Below are 22,862 nucleotides of genomic sequence, written 5' to 3' on the forward strand. Positions count from 1 at the left end.
CCAATCCAAACGTTTGCCTCGTTCGCTTGTAGTCGTCAGATTTCCCACAGCAACTGAAGGCATCCCGTCAGCCCGCCGCTGACGCAGAAAAGTCAGCCTGTTGATCCAACAAGTTTAAACCCCTCTGCTCGTGTGCGGACCCAGACACCGGCGGGGATTTAGAGCGTTTTCTGTTCGTCTGATTCAGTGTGGTCTCTCCAGGCGTTTGAACGCTCAGTTTGTGGCTTTCACTGAAATAATGCAGCTAAATGCTACGCGTCCGAGCCTCTGAGATGGAGAAAGTCCTAACAGAAGATGACTGCGTGGATTCAGGAGCCGAGACTGGAGGGTGAGTGAAGGAGAAACAACAGATGCAGAATATCTCACTAAATGTTTGGGATTTTGGAATTAGGAAATATTTTAAATTAACCACAGCCAACGTGCATTCTCATTTTCATTTAAGAAGAAGCGAGAAAGCACACAACATTTTTATTTTATTTTATTTTAAATGAGATTTGGCTTATTAGTCTCGACGATCCTCAGTTAAATTCACAGGCTTATTTATTTTATTTTTTAAATGTTATATATTACACTTGCTACTGAGGCAGACTAAGCTCGGGACAAGCTGTTTTGGGATGCTAATATTTTTAGCGGAATGTTAAAAAAAAGATCTAACTCAAAGTTGTTTGGGAAGCGTGTTAAGTTAACTCTGTTTACTCCTTTGCAGCCATTAAACAAAGATGTGCCTCGTTGTCTCCTGCGGTATGTCACTGATTTGATGTTGTGTTGTTGTGAAGGATTTACTAGTTGTTTTCCGTGCGTGTTTGTGTCTCTGTATGTCTCGCAAAATTAAAAGACAGGTTCACTTTCATTTTTTTGAAGCTTTAGCACGATAAACGTGATGATCGTATATGTCTTTAATGTGTTTGGGATCTATTCTATTAGTTTGTTTTTTGTTGTTGTTTTAAGTAAAGAGTAAAATTGGTAGTGAGTTTTTGTGAGTGTGTGAGAAGTTTGCCTTCAGGGTTTTTCAGAAAGGCTTTCTGATAGAAGATGAAGTGAGATTTTTTTTTTTTTAATCTTATAAGTCTACAGAGGCAGCAGGATAAAGGCTGGTTAAATGGACCAAACACAGGACTTTCACCATGGAGACTGAGGTTAGAGTCCAGCTGTGGCTTGTTTTGTAGATGAAGTTAAAGTGTCGTCAACTTTTCTTTCTTTATTTTCACATTTCAAAGCAGCTTGGTTAAGTCTAGGTAAATATAACTCGTTGTGTTTGAATAAACCGTGTCCCATATGTCAGAAAGCTGTTGTGTCTGAAAACCCTGAAGTCAAACTGACCATGTGCGGGACAAACCAGAAGAACGATTGAGGCATTCATGTACACATGACCATGTCACATGATGTCCTATGCTAAAGGGCTTGTGGTGTCCTTACAGATTAGTCACAGGCAAACTGCACATCTCTGAACTCCCAGATTACACATCAAGGTTTCTTTCTGCCTTTACATTGTATTAACTTTGCCTATATAGATCCTTGTGATCCCTCACGGAGATGTATGGTGGAAGAAAGATTAAAAGCCCGGTATGCAATTAGGTTAATTGTTATTTACTCTATATATTCTTATTACAGGATTTCATTTCAGTCACGGCTTACATAAATAGTTTATCTAGTAGTGCAAGCACGGTTTTACATTTGATTGTGTAATTGCACACGGTTAAGAAAATACGAGGCCACCATATCAAGCAGTCCAACCTAATTGTTGCCACCACTCGCAGCCTTGTAGCGTCTCAGAATTTAGCCTATAATCAATGTTTGTGTTGTTAATGGTTAAAAACAAAATACAGACAAATATCAGAGTTACATTAAAAGTACTTGTATGTGAAAAGTATCCTTGTTAAATGACAAACTCCAGGCCCGTCCACCTCCACCTGCTCACGTCCCCCACCTCTTCTTCCTCAATCCACTAAATTTAGGACGCTTTCACTCCACCAGTGCATTTGAATAAATGAATAAAATAAACAATATTTTGTTGGTCATAAAGTCCATCTTAACCCCCTATTAGTGAGTTATAAATATATGAGTCGTCCTGTGTATGACTTTGTCTCTGCCGTGTTCTTATATAACTGCTGTTCTGTCAAACGAGAAAAACAGAATACTTATAATTTTTATTCCTGAACACCAACAAACCTACATGAATATATGCGTCACGGTTGTGTAAATAGACCCCTGCTCTGGGGGAAGTAGGATGATAATGTTATGTTGTTATTGAATACAGACTTTCCATCTACCATCAGTCATGTCTGGTTTCTTTTAAGCCGTGATAAAGATCCTTCCTGAATATAACCAGAGCCTGACTTTACAGGTGATAGGCCGTAAAATGCTCACATGAGTCACCGCTTGGAACAGTCGAATGTTTTGGGTTAGCTTATGCCTTCATCTTCATCCCTTTCTTGCCATCCTAAGTCCCTCTTCATCGCTCTGCATCTGAATCTGTTTTAGCTTTCCATGGGTCAAAGAAGTTTTTTTTAAAAATATACGTATATATACTCAGTTTCAAGCCCACTGGGTCACCCTGCGCTCATACTTTATGCGTATGACTGGGTTACTGCCTGTCTGCGCTTCACTTTGTGTTTATTGTCTTTGGGTGGAGATGAAGCGAGGCAGCGCGGCCAGACTGGGAACCGCAGGCGGGATGCTAGCCGGCACTGCAGGGGTAGCCCTGCCAAATGCTCACACCCAAAGGAGCCATCAAAATAAACAGACTAGTGTGCAACTGCGCACACTACTACCTCCAACTCTATTTCAAAGAGTCATAAACCTACTTTTTTTCCCACTCCTTGTCATTTTTCTTTGTGCACTCAGAGATGAGAGTATGACTTTCACTTTGTCCCCTTTTGCTGCAATTTTCTGCTTATTTCTGTTCTTCCCAATATTTATATTGCCTCTGCAAGCCCATCATCTTTTCTTACCTTTGTGTCCTCACACCTGCTGCTGCTTCCATCACTCTTACCCATTCCTTTCTCTACACCGCTAATGCCCGTTAGTTAGATTGATAACCTCCTGCTGCAGGAAATAGACTTGCTCTTCTGCTTCCTGCAGTTCCAGAGACTTTTATTAGTTTAGAGATGGACTCACAGAGTGTGCAGAGGAACAGTGTTCTCTGGCTGTCAGAGGACTCCTGTGGGACTAATATCGTCAAGTTGCAATGCATATATGTGAACCTGGAGTTATGCAACCTTTTCACCAAATTATTAATTGCAGGATTTGAGTTAGCTCCTCAGTCAGCCTTGTTGTATGTGGGCAAACACGTCTTGGATGTAATTTCATAAAATGTCATAATTTTACTCTGTCTGGAGATCAGATTAGCTGACATGTAATTCTCCATCTTTTCTTTGAAGCTTAAGAGCAGATAAATCTTCAAAAAGTGAAGACCCTTTACTTCATCAATTACATTTTCCCAACCATAAATATACCTTTTTTTTCTTTTTTTTTTTCCCTTTCTTGTAACGAAATCTACATAAAGACTGGTGCAACCAAAAACACTGGAGCCTGGGCATGGCTAGCCTCACATAGCACAGAAATCAGAAGGACTGGAAATGTTTTGGCCTCTCTCCAGGGACACTGGTTGTCATTTGAACCAATATACAAAGAATCCAGCATTATAAGAAAGCCAAAGTACAGCCATAAAAATGTAACTGTTATACTCATGTGTACATATTAAACAAGATACAGGAGTGAAATAATGAGCTTTGAGGGGTGGGTAGTTTTCCCTTGAATTTAGCCAGGAGAATTTAGCCTCTTTCAAGTCTTTGTGCTAAGTTAGGCTAATCACTTCCTGGCTCTAGCTAGGTATTTCTAGTGCACACGCTGTCAGCAGATTGAAGGGGAAAACCCAGAAAACCAAATTATCTCAACTTGGCCATATTTACACATTATTTCCACCAGCTTTGGAGCCACATACTTTATATGCCAGTTCTTGCAGTTATTCATACTTGGTTTGGCTAGGAAACCAAACCAGTATGTTTTTTAAGTTAGTTAAATCAACTGTGTGATTAACATTATTTTTATCTACGTGCTAATACCAGTGATGGCTTCACACTTTCAGTAGTTTCTATGTTTTAAATGTCATAAATTCCCATTATGTCTGATTCAGTAGACGTGAGCATATTTTCCGCTTGTACAGTCATTAGTTTGAGTTGTATGACTTGTAACTTTAATGGTAGAATGTGTTACCAATCTTTTTATCCAATTTTTGGAAGGAACAAAGAAGTTGTTGCTGAACTGATTCTATAATTAAGAGAAACAATATGGTTGTAGTAATTCATGACACATTAAAATCCGGCACACACACGTCCTTTTATTTCCAGCATCATGTCAATCATGTGGATAATAATAGTTATTATTATTATTATTGTTGTTGTTAATGTGTGAGTGTGGTAGGAGCATTTTTGATGTTTTTACTGGTTGAGTGGGATTGTTAGCTCCTAAAAAAACAGGAAGTTTTATTTAATGTGTTAATTAACTAGGAAAATGCAGTAGTTAGAACTCAAGTAAAATACAAGAGGCTAGGAGCTGTACTGTATCTCAGTAGTGGAAGTAGTACTTGAGCAAATGCCTGCGTTTTTATCCCTTCCGTTAGAAACCACTCTGAAATCTCTGTGTGCATTTTTGCTGACCTTCCAGCTGGACCTCTCCTACTGTTTAGCCAGATGTCAGCACTTCATCTGAAATGGGAGTGTGTCATCCTGTAAATCATGTAGATTGCAATTCATATTGTAATATAAACTTCTGTCTCCTCTCTCTGTCTTGTCCTCTCTGTCGACATTTCCTCTGCCTTTTAAAAAAAATCTGTTTTCTTTTGTCCTCTGCAGGTCTGATTACAGTCCCTTGTCCTCAACAAGCAGTAAGTAAAATTAACAGTGACATGAAGTATTGCTAACACACACACACACACACACACACACACACACACAGCTCAGGCTCAGGTCTTTATCTCCCTAATACACACTGACTAAATAAATCCACTAACAGGCCAGGATTGTGTTTGTGTCTTTGTGTTTAGTGGCCTGTAAGATCCACAGCAGATTTTAGGGAAGAGTATTTGTATAGCAACAACAACATTGTTTATTACATTTTTCTTTCCTCTGTCCACCTCGGTTTGTATGCTACACATTACATTTTACACATTAGTAATGGTTAGCAGTCGCGGGGATAAATGAAACATTTGTATTGGTGAGGTAATGAAGCTAAAGTGGAGGGAAAACATAAAAAGCTTACCTTTTAATGTCCTCCTAAAAAGGGAGGTAAGTAAACAGATGCATCATCATTATAATCTACACAGCAACAGTCCCATGAGATAAACTACGCAACAATTTTCGATTAAGATACACAGCAACTGTTCACCCATGACAAGAAGCATTTCTAACCAAACCTTTCAGTCAGCTAATAAATTTATTCAAGTGTAGAAATGTGTTATACGTGTATTTTTTACATCGATATTTGGATCTTGTTTTGGTAGGTTTGGCCATATTTTTTATTAATTATGACATCGGCTTATGTTATAAGGCTTAGAAATCCAGTCACAAGTTTCATCCATCCATTTGCTTCCGCTTATCCTTTTTAGGGTCGCGGGGGGCGCTGGAGCCTATCCCAGCTGTCTTAGGGCAAGAGGCGGGGTACACGCTGGACAGGTCGCCCGTCTGTCGCAGGGCTAACACACAGACAAAGACAACCATTCGCTGCCCCAGTCACAAGTTTAAGCATACATTTATTTGCCTGTACTTGCATAGTTGGTTGAACTTCAGTGTAATTACTTTTGATGCTAGCAGATTGTCTCAGTTGCAGTTTCTTAATGTTCACTACAGTTTGACTAGCAGCTGGCAAGTGTTGTTGTACGCTATCGGCAACCACAGCAATCCAATAGTGACCAAAGCAACATTAAAGAGGTTTCTGGTACAGCACCTTCTTTTTGATTGATTTCACTAAGCATTGGTCAGTAACCTGTAGGAATCACTTGTCAACCAATAGGAGGACTATGCATTTTTCATTAGCAGCCGGTGGTTGTATCATATCCAGTATGGTAGACAAATCTGAAGCAACGTGCACATGACATGAGAGAAACATCAGCAAGTAATCTGGATAATAACTTACACATTGTGGGTTAACAATGTTACTGCTTTCCCAAGTCTCACAAATAACAATAAATGGTTAAAAAAAAAAAAAAGTAATCTGGATAATTGATAATCAAAATTTGGACAGAATTGTCTCGCATCATTGGGCCATTTTCCTGTCTTGGGCATTTTTTACACACTGTGGGTGTGTCCATAGTTTTCTTTGAAAGTGTACGTGATTGTGAAGGTCTGTGTTTGCAGAGGCCGTGGCCTGCCCTCAGTCTGGTTGCCAGGTCTCCAGGCTTTTTTACAATGGGAGGATTATATCCAATATTAGCCCATTAATCTGGTCTGCAGGAAGCTGCGTTATCCCACTTGAACCGCACCCGTAAGCCAGGAAGCAGTGAAACACACACAGTGATCTAGCAGAGAGTCTGGTTTGGTTTTCCCCTGTTGTTTCCTGTGTCATCGCTGTGTCAGATGAGCCTCTGCCCACCATTGTCATCACTGGAGGTCAGAGCTGGAACAAAATGTGCACTGGGACACTGTCCGAAAACACAAGAACTTTAAATACATACTGCAGGACAGAGTGTGACCACATTCACAAGTCCACTGCTGGACAGGAACTACTACTACTGAGCGCAAACACCGTGCATACATTTACACACTGAAATCCATCCAGAGGACCTTTTTTTAAAGTAAAACAATTTGCACCATTTGTCTAAGAAGATATTTGTTTCTGATTGGCTGGCATCTGTTCTTTTACTTTGTCTAATAAGACATCGTATAAGTTCTAAAAACAACCTGTTTTGCATCTGTCCAGATTCATCTTTAGCATGGCTCTTAAAATTTTGCATACAGCATCCCTGTAACACTGTAAGAAGTGAGGAAACTGCAATAAAAGCTGATAAGTTGCTTTATATATATCGATATCCATGAAGCCAGATGACACCAATCAATTAATTAAACTGAAGGAATGCCTTAAAAACATAAACACCTCTAATTTCCTGCTTGTAAACTCAGACAAAACTGAGCTTATTGTACTAAAAACCTTAGAAACACGGTGTCTAACCAGATACTTGCTCTGGATGGCATTACCCGGGCCTCCAGTAAGTCATTTCTGATCAATGTGCAAATTAAACAAATGTGTAGAACTGTTTTCTTACATTTGCACAATTTCTAAAATCAGGAACATCCTGTCTCAGAGTGTCTACTGATGTATTCGTTTCACAGAGGTGCATGCTGGTTTAGTCTCCTCTTGTCTTTTGCCTCCACAGAAGTGCATTTACTTTCTCCTAAGGTGGTCCTAACCCCTAACCTTTGACCTCAGCTCACACTAGTCATAAAGTCCATGGTGATTAAGTCCTTGATGTCACGCTAAACCTCCAACATCAATACCTCGACAGCAAGAGCCGCGAGCTGCCATCAGCTTTTGACTTTGTCGAATTCACTCGCTCGCTCTTTGTCAACTGATCCTTTCCCCTCCAGTATCTTTTTTTTTTTTTTTTTTTTTTTTTTTTTCTTCACAGTAAGATTTCACGTAGCAGCAACTTACAACTTCACCTGGCATGGCCTCGAAATGAAAGCTTTTAAAAATATTTAAATTTGAATAAATAAGTTACCAGTTGTGAATGAGAATGAGTCTGTTGGTTGAAGCAAAAGAAATGCGCGTTACATAAAAATAATCTGGTGCAGATTTTAGAAACTGTGATACATTCAGAGCTAAAAGGAAAAGGCCATCTGAGGCAACTCTTCAAAGAATTTGGAGAAAAGAAGTAACGGCAGAAGCACCACTGCTGCCACAAGCAGCTGCTTCTTAAAATGTGGTTTTGGTTTTCATCACTGTAGTGTAACGTTTCTTCATTTGTCTGGATCCCTGAGATCCCTGGCAAGAGATTAAAATTTTAGCTTTAAAAACTTTTATCTTTAGTTAAAAGTAATCCAAGAATTGATTTTTATAAAGTAAAGCCGTATGAAGCCTGTAAGTCTGTTTATATTCTCTTCAGCCTTGTTAGAATTTAAAAAATTAAGTTTACCATTTAATATCATCTCAGACAGTCTGGAACCTTTCCACTTCTCCCACCCAGCCACGGCCATGCCAATAATCATGCTTAACTGTAAGCCTCCATAAAATGAAAGGGAGACCTTAATGGTTGTATGCATCAGGCTGCAAACATGGGGACTGACTCACTTCTGGAGTGTGTTCATTTAAGGAACTGCAGTTTTTGGCACTTGCATGCTGGTCTTGTTTCGCTCAACTATAATTACTGAAGTATGTGATTTTTATATGGGTTTCTTTTTTCTTTTTTTTTAACTCAAATTTTACAAATTCATGTTACAAATTCATGTGTAACAGAGTGTGGTGTCTATTGCTTCTGTGCCTTTTATCTGCGCAGTCTTGTGTTCGCGCTCAAACACACTGCTCTCTTTTAAAGGGACAGCGGCGAGTATCCATTTTAACGGCAAACCACTCGTGGTGATGTCAGCCAAAACACTTTCAACACAGTCAGTTTGATTAGCACCTGATGGCCCAAGGACCACCCGTAACAGACCAGCTTGTAACGCACACACACACAAGGTTGGGGTGCCTTCTCTCCAGCTGAATGTATGAAATCCATGCGCTGTTTTGAGGCAGCTTGGATTAAGTGTTACCAAATGTGCATCCTCCAGAATGAGAGTTGAACCACGAGGCCAGAACAGCGCTAAATGTGCTGCAGTCGGCTTTTTTGTTAATGGCTTAATTGAAGCAGTTCAGTCTGTCGGCCTTGTTGTGGGCCCTTGTGATAATGAATGGGTGAGTATGTACGTGCTGACTGAGTGCACAGTGAAGTAGGACAGTTATTACTGGGTACTAGCCGTCTGTTAAGTCAATGTGAGAGCAAATACCAGTGTATTCATAGTTAGCTTCATTATGTTGCCTCTGATCTAAGATCAAATTACGTTTAAAAATAAATAAATAAATAAAATTGTCATCTTGTTATAATTTGGGGCTAGTGAAACCAGGAAAAAGCAGTTTCTCATCTTTTGAACTTATTCCCAGATCCTGGAAGAACTGGGAGATTTGAGATGTTTTTCAATGGATCCATGTTGAACTCGGTCCAGAAATTCAAACCTGTGAGGAATTAAAATTGCACTGACTATATTGAGCTTTTAACATGCTGCTCGATCTACATAACTAAGATTTAGAAATGCATGTTCACCAGCACCGAAGAGTGTTTTTTAGTGTTTTTCTTAGAATCTTGTTGTGTATAAATGGTTAATGGACCGGCTCTTATGTAGTGTTTTTCTGTTGTACTTGAGCATTTGAAGTGCTTTATATAACGCGCTTCATTTGCCTGTTCGTTCATATACATTCACACTTGGATGAACGAATCAGGAACAACTCAGGGTTCAGTATTTTGCCCAAGGATACTTTGGCATGCAGACTGGAGCAGCCAGGGATCAAACCACCGACCTTCAGATTAGTATATGGCTTGCTCTAGAGCAAACAAAAGTTACTGAAAAGTTGCTCGCAACTTATATACTTTCTAAAATATTAAGCTCTTTAACATTTCAACTCATCATATCTCCTAAACCATAGGTGTCAAACTCTGGCCCGCGGGCCAAATTTGGCCCGCAGCCTAATTACATTTGGCCCGCGAAGCCACACCTAATTACTATTAGAGCTGGGCTACTGGTATTATACAGCTAATATATATATTGTTTAGTATTAAGCTTTGTTTGTTCCATATTCAGTTTTTCAGCAAAACGTGTTTGAGTCCATAAGAAAAGATTCATTCTCATATCTGGAGGAATAAATATATTTCAATAAATATTAACGTTAGCCCGCAACTTTGTTCCAGTTTTGAATTTTGGCCCACTGTGTATTTGAGTTTGACACCCCTGTCCTAAACTGTGGACTCCAAAGACATGAGCCTTGTGGCAATATATCTTCAAACACTCCTGACGCTCACGGTGAAAGAATGTTTTTGATATCATTTACCGTTTTCCCATGAATTACGTTTGTTTCAGAATAGGAAATCTGTCCTTCTCTCAGATTTCAAACTCTGGAACTGACGCCGTTTTTTTTCTCTCGTCACATCTATCCCTGGGATGAGTGTTGCTTTGGCTCACTGAGATGAGCAGGCGCCCTGAGAGCGGTGGCACAGGTTTGAATCCTCCTGGCTCATTCTCCCTCTGCTTTCTTGACACTCTTCAGTGTACTCTTTCAAAAAAAATCCATCTTCAGCAGACAGTTCAGCTCCTTCGCCTCTTTCTCAGCAGACGGTTCTGTTTCTTCAACTGTTTTCAGCACATGATTTCTGCTATACAGCATTCACCCGGTATTTGTGCAGGAAATGCAACTTTTTCGAGTTGCCGTTTGTCCCTTGCCTCAGCCGTTCTGCCTCGTTCCACGTCTGTTCAGACAATGAAGGTCACATGACGTCCATGATCCTGGCTGTGTAGTCTTCACTATCTCATCAATCTTCTTAAGTTTGAATCTAACAGCACTTTAAAGCCAGGAATAGTATCTCTACATTTTGGTCTGACTGCTTTTATCTTCTGTGAAACTTGAGGGCTGGCGGCGTTCACATACTGAGCCCTTTGTATATTCCGCTCTGGGAAAGGAAGTCAGCAATTCCTTTTTTTTTTTTTTTTTTTTTTTTTTAAGGCTCTTTGTTTATGTTGCTCTATAGGAGTTCTATAGCAGGTCCTTTTGTATCTTCTAGACAACAAAGTAAACAAGCTTGTTTTCTTTCTCACTGCGTCAACTCATGCAGCTTTAATTTATTTAATTACATGAAGAAATGCAGACTTGGCGTTTTTCTTTTTCTCCCATGTATGTTGCTCACAGTGTGAGATGCAGCTGACGAGCAGAGATCCAAACAGAAGCCTGAGCTCTTATCTCAGAAGACGGCAATATATCACTTTACCTTAGTCTTTGTATGAGAACTGCTTAGGTAATTTAAGGGTGGGGGTATTTATTTTTTGTTTTGTTTTTTGTCAGAGTCATATGAAACAACTGTTAAAGTTTAAGTTAAAGGGGTTCACATTTATGTTCAGCTTGGTTCAGACATGATCAGATAAACCTCGACTCAGCAAACTGCAGACAGAATGAGATGGAAAGGCAGCTGAGTGGAGTGGGCAAGGCCGAAAAAAGTAAATTACTACTTGTTAAATAAAAATAAAATAAAATAAAATACAGTTATTAATAATAATTATTAGGTTTCACGTAGGTTTAACAACTTCCTGAGTTAGTACCTGGCTTATTGATGTTTTACTATAATTAAAAATGTCCAAATTGTTGTTGGGAAGTGACAGGTAATGATTGATGATGTGAAAATGCAGTACAGAGTAATGAGCACAAAATTGCTTTATTATATCCAGTCAAGTAATTGACTGTGTTTTGTTTTGCTTTTCTTAGCTCCTTCCTTTAAGTGAACTTTCTTCTGATTGGCTACTCGATATTCACCCTCTTTGACGTCACACAGATGGAGAGCTGAAAAATTGTTGCAAAGAGAGCTTTTTGATTCTGTTTACAAACACAGACCTCCTCGTTTAAAATCAGCATCCCCCACTGTGACTGTATGTGTACTCTATAGTTATCAGAAAATGGAAAACGGCACACATTTGAGACTTGAGAGAAAGGATATTTGAATCTAAATGAGAGAACAGCTTCTGTGTGCGAGCAACACTTTGAGTGACTGGCGCCAAAACATAAAGATTTAAATGTAGTCTTCGCGAAGACTACATATAAATCTTTGACTTATTTTTTTTCTGTCATTTCAAAGTGATGCATGAGATTTTGAACTACCCCCCCCCCCCCCCTTCTTTTTTTTCTTTTTTTCTTTCTCAGCAGACGACAAAAGGGGCCCACATCTTGAATTTCCAAGTTCAGTTGTTTTGTTTTTACACTGAAGGCCTGGCTAGCTAAAGCTGCGACTGGAGTTCTTCTGCGCACATACACACATCGAGGAGAGGTTGAGTTTTCGCTGCTAATCACTCTCATATGTGGAGGGGCTCGCTGGAAGGCGTGTTGTTTTATCTCACGTCGTCATCTGCGGGTACGGCAGCGAGCATGTGTTCCTGGTTAACACGTATCCACAGAGACAAGGTTAAAGTCTCTGAGAACTGGACAAGACCGTCCCTTTTATAAATGGGCACTTTTACAGTGGAGTACAAAAGTGTCTGCCCCCTTCCTGATTTCCATCTTTTTTTATGTGTCACACTTAAACGTTTCAGATCATCAAACAAATTTAAATATTAGACAAAGATAACACAAGTAAACAAAAAAAAAATGCATTTTCTAAGTGAATGTGTTTGATATTAATTGGGGGAAAAATCCAAACCTACCCTGTGTGAAAAAGTGGTTTCTCCCTAAACCTAATAACTGGTTAGAGTCACCCTAAGCAGTTTTACAGCGCCACAGAGGAATTTTGGCCCTCTCATCTTTGCAGAATTGTTGTAATTCAGCCACATTGGAGGGCTTTTGAACCACCTTTTTAAGGTCATGCCACAGCATCTCAATCTGATTCAGGTCAGGGCTTTGACTACGCCACTCAAAAGTCTTCTATTTGTTTTTCTTGGTGGACCTGCTGATGTGTTTTGATCATTGTCCTGCTGCAGAACCCAAGTGCGCTTCACACGAATAAGAACAGATGGCCGGATATTCTCCTTCTGGATGTTTTGGTAGACAGCAGAACTCATGGTTCCATTTACCACAGCAAGTCTTCCAGGTCCCAAGGCACAAAACAGCCCCTGACCATCACACTACCACCTCCATACTTTACCGTTGGTATGATGTTCCTTTTGTGAAATGCTGTGTTACTTTTATACCGGATGTAATGGGACACAGACCTTCCAAAAAGTTAAACTTGTCACTCCACAGAATATTTTCCCAAAAGTCTTGGGGATCATCAAGATGTTTTTTGGAAAAACTGACAATGAGTATTCAAGGAGAAAACCACTGGTCAACAGCAGTTTTCTCCTTGAACTCTCCCATGGATCATGCCATGATGTGTTCCTTTTTTTTTTTTTTTTTTTTTTTTTTTTAAAACATCTTTTAGCCTTTAGGCAGCACGGTGGTTAGCACTGTTGCCGCACAGCAAGAAGGTCCTGAGTTCAATTCCAACATCAGGCCGGGGTCTTTCTGTGTGGAGTTTGCATATTCTCCCCGTGTCTGCGTGGGTTCCCTCCGGGTACTCCGGCTTCCTCCCACCGTCCAAAGACATGCAGCTTGTGGGGATAGGTTAATTGGATAATCCAAATTGCCACTAGGTGTGAATGTGAGCGCGAATGGTTGTCTGTCCCTGTGTGTTGGCCCTGCGACAGACTGGCGACCTGTCCAGGGTGTACCCCGCCTCTCGCCCTATGACAGCTGGGATAGGCTCCAGCGCCCCCCGCGACCCTGAAAAGGATAGCGGAAGCGAATGGATGGATGGATCTTTTAGCCTTTCTGTACTTTGTCAAACAAGTTCTGTTTAATGATTTCTTGATTCAACACCTCTGCCAATAAATAGGCCTAAGTGTGTTTAATGAAACTGAACTCTGCTTAAAAAAAAAAAAAAAAAAAAAAGTTAAGCACAGTTAATTCACGATTTAACGAGAGGGGCAATTACTTTATCACACAGGACCCACTAGGTTTGGGAAACGTTTCTCTCTTAATCAATGAAACCATCATTTAAAAACTGCATTTTGCATTTAATTGCGTTATCTTTGTCTAACATAAAAAACAGTTTGATAATCTAAAACATGTAAGTCTGACAAATATGCACAACACATGGAAATCAAGAAGGGAGGAAAACACGTTTTCACACCACTTTATCCTGTGTGTGTGCTGAGGATGGATATGCACATGCATGAGTTGTATGTAGTCAATCGAGTCAGTTAGCTTGAAGACTCAAGTGGATTAAGAGCTTAGAGACACACTTCTCCAGAGCTTTACTCACAAACGCCTTACGTTCCCTTCACAGGATTGGGGAGACTTAATCTCTGATTTATTCTCTTGTTTTCCAGCTCCACATTAACCCTTATTGCCAAGAAAAGTATGACTTTGTACAAGGTATTGGAATTGTATATTTTAGAAAGATGGGCCAAAACACTGCAGCTCATACAGCTCGTCTATGAGCTTGCCAGATTATCTTTCCGCTGCTTTTAACGCAGGGACATCTGTGAATCTAACACATTTTGATTTCTGAACTTAAACAGTGGACAAAAAAACCCATAAACGGCTTCTTATTCAGTAATTTTCTAATTGATCTAATCCGTCTCCCTTGAACAAGTCAGTATGTAGACATCTTGACCTTTCAGTGGATTTTTGCAAGCATGTAGCTAGTAGCTTTATGCACTGGTGCAAGGAACACAACACAGAGAGAGACTAATATTCCATTCTCTGCTTGGATGTCGGTGTATGTTGCCTCCTGCATGCTCTATCCAGCTTCCTTACCTAAACCACATGCAGTATTTCCATTAGTGAGCACACGGCCGGGGTGTGCTGCTTCCTGCTGCGTGCTACAAAAGAAAGGAAAACTGTGGAAAATATCCCAACTTGATTCCCCCAAAAGTTGTCATGTGTAAAAATGGCAGAAGAAATAGTGTGGGGGTGGGGAATGGAGGAAAAAAATGACAAATGTAAAAGCAAGAAACTGAGATTTTTATTTTTTTTATTTTTTTAATTAAGAAAGGAATGGTTATGATGATGGATTTTTTTTTTTTTTTTTTTTTTTTTTTTTTTTTTAGGTTCTTTTTACTGTTTTTGTTTGTTTTCTAATGAGGCAGAAATAAGATGGTCGGGGCAAAGGTCTCTGACTCATGAAAACTGATCCCAGGAGAGCTGTGTGCAGCAGGAGTGTGAAGACGTCGAGCTGTCTGTGTGTCGGCACAATGTGCTGTGCAGTAAATACCCTTAAAGAGCCCTATCATCCACTTGTTTGGTGTTTTAATGCCAGCTACATGTTAACAGTGATTGTAAGGGATCAGGGTGACGTTAATGACAGCAGTTCCGTCTCTCTTTGTGTAGGCGCGTAGATGTGTGTTACAGGATGTCAGTGCGCCGACATCCCGCTTAAACCTGCTGTGGAACATTCTTGATCCGGATGTCATTACCGCTGTAGACAAACTGCCATTTAGGGCTGCTCTGTGTCACAGTTGAGGCTTCATTGCATTTTATTAAAACTAAATTTGCCTTCACATCTGCTTATAGATCCTCGGTGTTTACATGCCACAAAACTAATCACAGCCTGGACCAACATTAGTTTTGTGGTGGAACATCACCGACACGAGCCTCAGGTCGTGTATAAAATAAATTAACTGTACCAAAATGTATACTTCCCACCACATCTTGCTTTTACTGAACCTTTTAATATTTAACAGCTACATTCATAGCACCTCTACACCTATTATTTAGGTCTGTTTCATTGGAACCACAGAGTGACATTTTGAAAATGTCACTTCTTTGGTCAAGTTGAAACTGTCCTTTTACAAAGGCCGGTGGGACTCGAGAGACAAAACCCATCCCTGTTTGGCCTCTCGGTTTCACGGAGGGATTTTGGCAATGGTGAAACAGTATGTTGTGCCAGGGAAAGTAGCCTGTGTATCCTTTCCCAAAGCACAAACAAAATGGGACAAGTCTCATGAGAACTCGGATTAAAGACTGTAGCAAAACAAAGAGTGAGTGTACATGGAGATAACAGGCAGCCGTGTGAGTTTCTACATGTAACACACAAGAAAGAAAAGACGGATTGACGTAAATGTGTCGGCAGCATAGGAAAAGTGGATTTGCAGCACCTGCATCACGGTGCCGAGCTTTTCCATGTCGGGGGTTCAGGGAGAGGCTACACCTGAATGCATCGCTCCCGCTGCGGTCTGGAACATTCCTCTGGGCTTCAGTAATGACTCCTAATGGCACTAATGAGCCTCCACAGAGAAGCCCTGCTCCACATGAGTCTGGTAGAAAGGAGGGAGGGAGAGAGGGGAGAAAAGGTAAACCTCAGAATTGTAAGAAAGATGGAGTTGGATGTGGACGAGTGAAATGGAGAGCTGAGATCTAGAGATCTGTGGGAATGGGGAAGGCGAGTGAGAAAATATGGGAAAACTTGAACAAAGAAGTAAACAAAGAAAAGAGTGAATGTGTCAGGAAAAAATATTCCCAGTGTCCAAGGAATAGCTTAGCAGAAGGATGGATAGATGTCGACAGTTTGGAGCAACAGATTCGTTTTATTTAAGAATTCATATTTTTTTTAACCTTCTTATTTCTATATAAAGTTCAAAAATACCCATTTTATCTAATTTTCTTCTTGTCCTCCTTGTTTCTTCTACTTTGTCTTCCATGTGTGCTGTTGGAGGTGACTTATCCATGGGTGAGCTCCAGGATCCCTTCCTTGTCAGCATCCACCTCATTGCTGACCCCGGCGAGGGCAAGTTCCTGCAGCATGCTGCCGACGCCGTGCTGGCGTGGGTTCACCCTGAACTGCAGCTCTTCAGGGTCTCAGAGCGAGCCTCCGTCTCTCAGCGACCTCGGGCAAAGCGGCATCAAAATGGAAGCCCAGCTTCAGCCTGCCAGCCAGCCCTGGCGGTCATCCTGTTCCTCCAGGAGGCCTACGGCGGTGATGAGCACATACTGATGCTGCATCGCGCTCTGCAGCGGCCGCCCTGGCACTACCACCATACTGAAAAAGTCAGCAATGGCCGGCGGATGTTACCGTTGACCCCATGCAGTCAGGACTTTTTCACTCTGTCTCCTGGCACGCCGCTCTGGGCCGTGCGGCAGGTCCATTATGGGAAGGAAATTGTGCGTTTCACAGTCTATTGCCGCCATGAAAACTATGTTGATATGGTGCGGCTGTACAAGCTGCTGCTTCAGCGGAGGGTTGCGCAAAAGAAGGATGACTTTTGCTTCTTTGTCGTGTACTCCAACCCTGATATGGAGATCCAGCTGTCCTTTAAGAGACTCCCACGAGGCCACAGTCCCCTGGTGTTGGACTCGGCAGTAATGGAGGTGAGGGTCCGGGACGTCGGAGTGCTGGTGCCCCTGCTGCCACACCCTTGCAGCCCAATCAGTGAGGTGCGCTGGCAAACGGAGGACTACGATGGAAATAAGATCCTACTGCAGGTAAGCGTTTTTCATTCTGTTTTTGTTTTGTTTTGTTTTTTTAAATATATATGTGCCTTAAAATTTCCTGCCCACATCAGCCTAAATACGCATTTGGCTATCTCATTAAGGACCACTTTATTTACATAGTCACAGTTGCTGCACATCTGCAAACCACTTTGCTACCCACCTTCACTTCACTCTTTTGTGCTGTATGGGTATTAATAAATGTTACATCGATCTCTTAATGATGCCTGCTGTGGTCTTTGCTGGGGGTCTTGCAGCTGCTGAGTCAGTCTCTACTAAATATGCATCTGGGACGGTGGGGAGGTGTCACAATGGAGGCATGGTGAAATCCTGCAAATGGGAACTTCTTACTCTTCTTTTGAATATAGTGGCCCTCACTGAACTGTAACTTTAACATAGGAAAAGTACAACTCAACACAATTGCATGGTGTGATTTATTTTGAAAGAGTGTGTTATGTTTTTATACCTGCAGATACACCAAAACCTACACGAGTAATTTCAGTTTAATCTGATGAAATGAGGCAAGTTTATAATTAGTTGTTGGAACCAGCTGGTCTCATGTAAAAGGATTTATGTTGTTGCTCAACTCCTGAAACATGATGCTAAGGAGCGATTCACAAGTCTTTCCTTTGTGTACGACTGTATGCTATTAAAAGAGTAAAAAAAATAAAAATAAAGAAAGATGAAAAACACACTGAAAATGGGCTTGGGCGTGCAGCAGTGTTTGGAATCTGTGTTTAATTGTGTAAAAGAGAAGCAGACAAAAGTGGCAGTTTTATAGGTGGAAGAAAAAGAAGAGCAGTTCAGACTGATTCTCAATCCAGAAATAACAAGATCATACAGCAGACAAGAAGGATTCAGTTATTTTATTGTAGGTCCTTAATTTAATTCCTCCATCTTTCCATATTGAAAGGTGCTGGAAAAGCCTGTGTGGGTTTGAATATAAACACCCACATAAAGACTGACATGAATCAAGCGGCCCTTGTTGGAAAGGTATCACCTATCGGGGGATATGTGCCCAGGCGGTCGGAGATAAGTAGTGTTGAAAGTTCAAGCCGATTAAGCTTCAGTCCATTACTGGGATTGGAACGGCACAGAGAGAAACAATAAGCTAATAAATCATGACAATGGGCCATATGCATGATGCTTAGCTGCCACCTGGAATCAAGTCACATGGACCTCCACATTGCAGCGATTACAATACATTAAATATATTAAATGTAGGCAAGTGAAACAGAGGCACAGTGATATGAAAGGAATAAATTATCTCCCAAAACATCAACTACATTCTGTAAAAACACTCTTTGTACAGATAAGCAGAGAGGGAGTGTTTTTATTCACAGAAAGTTGTGCACAGTGTATGTATATTTTGTCAGGCTGGGATAATGGAAACACCCAGCTCCCAACAAGAAAACACAAGCCTCCTGGGAACCTGGAGCTACAGATGCAGCTGTAACGTTTCAGTATATAATAAATGCTCTGACGTGTTAGAGTAACAGTTAAAATCTGTCAAACTTATTTCTGTCTATTTTTGTTTTCTTTCATTGGCTCGCTAATAAAAATCACCACATGCATCTAGTGCTGTGTAAAAGTCTCAAGCCACCCCTCAGTTCTTTATACTTTGCTGGGAAAATTGGAAATATGTGCAACAATTTACTGAAATGTGTAAACAAATATGGAAATGCAGTATATAAGGCAACAGCAGTTTGTACATGTATGTGAATATTACTCCGGGCTTCTTGAAGGGCATTCAAAGCTCTTGTTTGGAATTTGGCTGCTTTTTGTTCCGTCCTCTGTCAAGATGATCCCGCACTGCTTCAGAAATGTTGAAGTCTGAACTCTATGGAGGTCAATCCATGACTGAGAGTATTCCATTCAGTGTTTTTCTAACCAGGTTTGCGTTTGCTGCATTGGCAGTGTGTTTGGGATCACTGCCATGGTGAAAAATGAAGCCACGGATGGCTGTAGATACTCACCTCTCTTCTGACCTCCACCATACATACTGATGACAGGATGAACCAAAGTTTAAAAATTAAGATTCCTCACTCCATCAGACCAGTTACCACAGATTTTTTTTTCCCAGTCCAGTTCTTGTGTAATTTGACATACCTCAGCTTTTACTCCCCATTTCCCTTCCTTAACTTCTTGACAGCCAAACCTCCACTGAGACCATTTCTGATGAGGCTTCAGTGATGAGATTTCTTTCCTGTTTTAATAAGCACAGGACTTTCAGAGACTGTTTATCTGCTGTAGATAATGTTTTGGCCTCCCGATTCTGCAAAACAAAATGTTTTTGAAAGTATACTCAAAATCACTTGTTTCAAATTTTTTTATTTTTTGTGTTTTTTATCTTTGGTGTTTTTCATAGGTTGAAATACAGAAATGGGAACAAATTATGTTTTTGTGACGGCTGCTTGGTAACAAAGGGCCTAAAGATACTATTTAAAACTGCTTCTTTGTTAAGGTGTCTGTTATGCATGGATACAACACTGGTTCATCACTTGAGTTAAGTGCCTTTTTTATACTTGGATGATTCATAGGTCAGTGTTGAGTGGGTTATCAACCAAAAAAAACTTCCTCTGAAAATGGTCAGGTACAAGGCTACAATGGCTCCTCAGAAGCAAAATATAAAGAAATGAAGGCTGGTTTCAGACTTTGCACAGCACTGTATTAATTTCTCTCTTTATTTTTATCCATATGATGCAACATATGTTTGTTGCTTTCATTGAGAGACACTAGCATTGTGTTTTTTAGAATTTTCGGCATCAATTTGTTACTAAATTACAAATTCTTATAATATTTAATGCATTAACAAAACCTGCTTTGGATGACTATTGACTGGACACTTCAAAGCACTAAGTGCTCCATAGGAGATGCTTTTCCATATTCATATGAAATTAATATGAATTTTTATTAAAGGAACAAATTCTCCAGCTCATTAAATGTTTCTGTTGATCAACTGGAGTTTTTATAACCATGCCAGCTTCAAAAATGCTCCAGCTTTCTAGTAAATTTAGCCTCCAGAATGCTGCAAGTCTGGAAAAGAAATCTTCCTTTCTTATAATCGGATTCTGTTTTCTTCATGGTCTGAGGAACAGGAACATAAAATGGTTCCCTATTTGATCATCTAGCGCGTCGCCTCAGTAACGCAGTTTTGAAAACCACAGTCACACTGCCACACATAAGCAAAAGCTCATCATGTGAAGAGTTTTGTTTATAAACATAAATACAGTCCAAATGTGTTGCTTTCCACAGCATTGTTGAGGATTAGTGTCCCGTTGTCGTGGTTTTGCCTTCCTGAGGTCATATATCCGGCTGACCTGGCTTATCCCAGATAACTAAAGCTTACTAGAGTTAGGGTCTGATAATCACCATGTCAACAGCCTCATTACCCAGCGTCCTGCTGTGGCTCCTCACTGGCATTTTGTCCTCACAGAAAGCTGAACTCGTGCTGTCATGTATTAATAGTAGGCAGAGGATTGAAACTTTCACCCACGCATGGACAGAAAATAGTTTTAGTAAATAACGAGTGTGTGCAGCTGATCTGCACACTGAGACTCGTTTGGCATCAGCCACAAACGAAGAATGAACAACTGCTGTGAGATCTGCTTAAAAAATAAATTAAAAAAATACTTCTTAGAGCCTCACATCTATCTGTCAAATGTCTAAGCAATGAGAGAATCACAACAAATGACTAAAGGCCAAACAATGAAGCTAATGTTACATTTTTATCCAATGTCCGGATGGAAAAAGGAAATTGTGGAAGCTTTGGGATTAATATGAACCTAGTGAACACAAAATGAGTGCAGGTTATTGTGTTTCTATGTCACTATTTGTGCTACAGTGCAGTCTAAACTCTTTTACTGTCAGCATTCACTGATGGTACCTAGTAAAGCTCGATAGATTACGCTGACAGAGAATGTAGCTGGTCCTCCACCTTTGTCTCAGTTGGTGCTTTAGTGAAGGAATAAATGGGCATCATGCAAGGAAAAGGTGGCGCCACTGCTTGAGAGCAGAAGCAGACCAAGAAAAACAAAGAGAAGAAGAGTAAGGAAAAGATAAACAGGATGAAGTGGACTGAGAGCAGAGAGCAGGATGGAGACAAAGGAGAGAGATGGTTTATAAAAGAGTCAACTTTGAGACACTGAGCAGGGAGAGAAGAAAACACAGGGGGCTTTGTTACACTTTTTATACACACACACATACGCACCTTTAGTCTTGTGAGGACCCTCTTTGCCATAAACCAATCTCAAAACCCTGGATTACAGCTTTTTGTCTCATAAAGACTTTCAAAATAAAACCCTTCCTCAGTTCAAAGAGTAATTTTACTAAACCGAGTTGCATCAGTACAACTCCAGAATGTTACAGCTAATAAAATATGTAGTTTTTAGTCTTGGATAACATTTACAGTTCTCTCAAGTTTACAGGAACCAGCCCTGCAAGCAGCACGTCACTGTTGTGAAGTATGTGTGTTACTTCCAAACATTACAGTTTCAGAGATGCAAATACAGATGCTCGTGTTATGTAACTGTAATTTTTGTTTTATTATCTCAAGAAATGCTGCCTGCATGCTTTGAACTGAGCAGAATTTTTGCATTATAATTATGCTGCAATAACATATTGTCTGAAACTACCATCCAAATGACATCAAGGCTCATTTTTCTATCTTCTGTTGTCCAGTATGTTGAGTCTTTCTGAACTATAGCCTCAGTTTCCTGTTGTTTGCTGACTGGAGTGTCATTCAGTCGGTTCCTCTGCTCATCAGCAGCTTCGAGGTTTGATGTAATGTGCATTCAGAGATGCTTATCAGCACGAAGCAGTCTTGTCATTCTCCTCTGACCTCTTGCATCAACGAGACATGATCCATATCACTGGATATTTTCCTTTTTTCTGACCATCTGTTTAAACCCTAGATGTGTTTGTGGGGGAAATCTCAAATCACCAGTTTTCAAAATAGTTGGACTTGCCTGTTCAATCACTCACATCACCAAATCATCCACATTCTGATGGCCTGTTAAAACTTCAGCAGGTTGCCTTAATAGTGTCTACATGCCTGAATGCGTTGAGTTGCTGCCATGTACCCAATAATAAAGTGACTGGTGAGTGAATATTTGCTGTACTGGATTCAACCTATCATTATCAGGCAGAGTATTTATAGATGTTAGAAATAGAGACTTAGTGATTTCTTGAACAGACTGTAGATTGTTGTGAGGAAGCTGTAAATCACTTTGAACTTCTTTTTATATATTTATTGTTCAACATATGGAAATGTGCAGATTCCCCTCAGTCCCTGTGCTGCTTCAGAAGATTGTCTGGGGGCTGCTGTGTGGGAAGTTATTGCTTCTGTCTGTATTGTCTTGTTGGAAAGTCGGATGACGGAGCTGACAAGAGAACAGAAACATGGAGAAACTATCAGCAGAGAGCTGTGGATTTCAATATATACAGAGGAGGAAATCATAGACGAGAACCTGCTGCTGCAGCTGCCTTACATGTTTAAAGCAACAGCAGTCACTGTATGTCAGAACAGGGGAGTGTTGCTTCATGTGTTTCCTGCTTCTCATAATTTCCTTTTTGGATTTGTAATATTTCATCGATTTGTCTGAACAGCGCACTCTGATTTTAAGATCCTGAATGGATATATGTACACAGGGGGTTCTTCTGTGACTCACATCAAC

The 22,862-nt window shown here is 40.4% G+C and overlaps 2 protein-coding genes across 2 annotated transcripts in view; both read left to right on the forward strand.

The window, feature by feature from the left end:
- LOC120735423 (protein FAM124A) overlaps positions 1 to 22,862 on the forward strand; it is a 25,100-nt gene continuing 2,238 nt past the window's right edge. The window contains exons 1-3 of the mRNA XM_040034803.1: positions 1 to 328; positions 4,854 to 4,885; positions 16,415 to 17,181. Coding sequence (XP_039890737.1) covers positions 249 to 328; positions 4,854 to 4,885; positions 16,415 to 17,181 — 879 coding nt within the window. The 5' untranslated portion in view covers positions 1 to 248. The remainder of the gene's footprint in view (positions 329 to 4,853; positions 4,886 to 16,414; positions 17,182 to 22,862) is intronic.
- Positions 17,529 to 22,862, forward strand: part of serpine3 (serpin peptidase inhibitor, clade E (nexin, plasminogen activator inhibitor type 1), member 3) — a 21,207-nt gene continuing 15,873 nt past the window's right edge. Inside the window, exons 1-2 of the mRNA XM_040034804.1 lie at positions 17,529 to 19,012; positions 19,082 to 19,087. The gene's annotated coding sequence lies outside the window, so the exon portion shown is untranslated. The remainder of the gene's footprint in view (positions 19,013 to 19,081; positions 19,088 to 22,862) is intronic.

The sequence above is a fragment of the Simochromis diagramma genome, unplaced genomic scaffold (genome assembly GCF_900408965.1).
Source record: "Simochromis diagramma unplaced genomic scaffold, fSimDia1.1 OVJJ01000091.1, whole genome shotgun sequence".
In the NCBI taxonomy this organism is placed as follows: Eukaryota; Metazoa; Chordata; class Actinopteri; order Cichliformes; family Cichlidae; genus Simochromis; species Simochromis diagramma.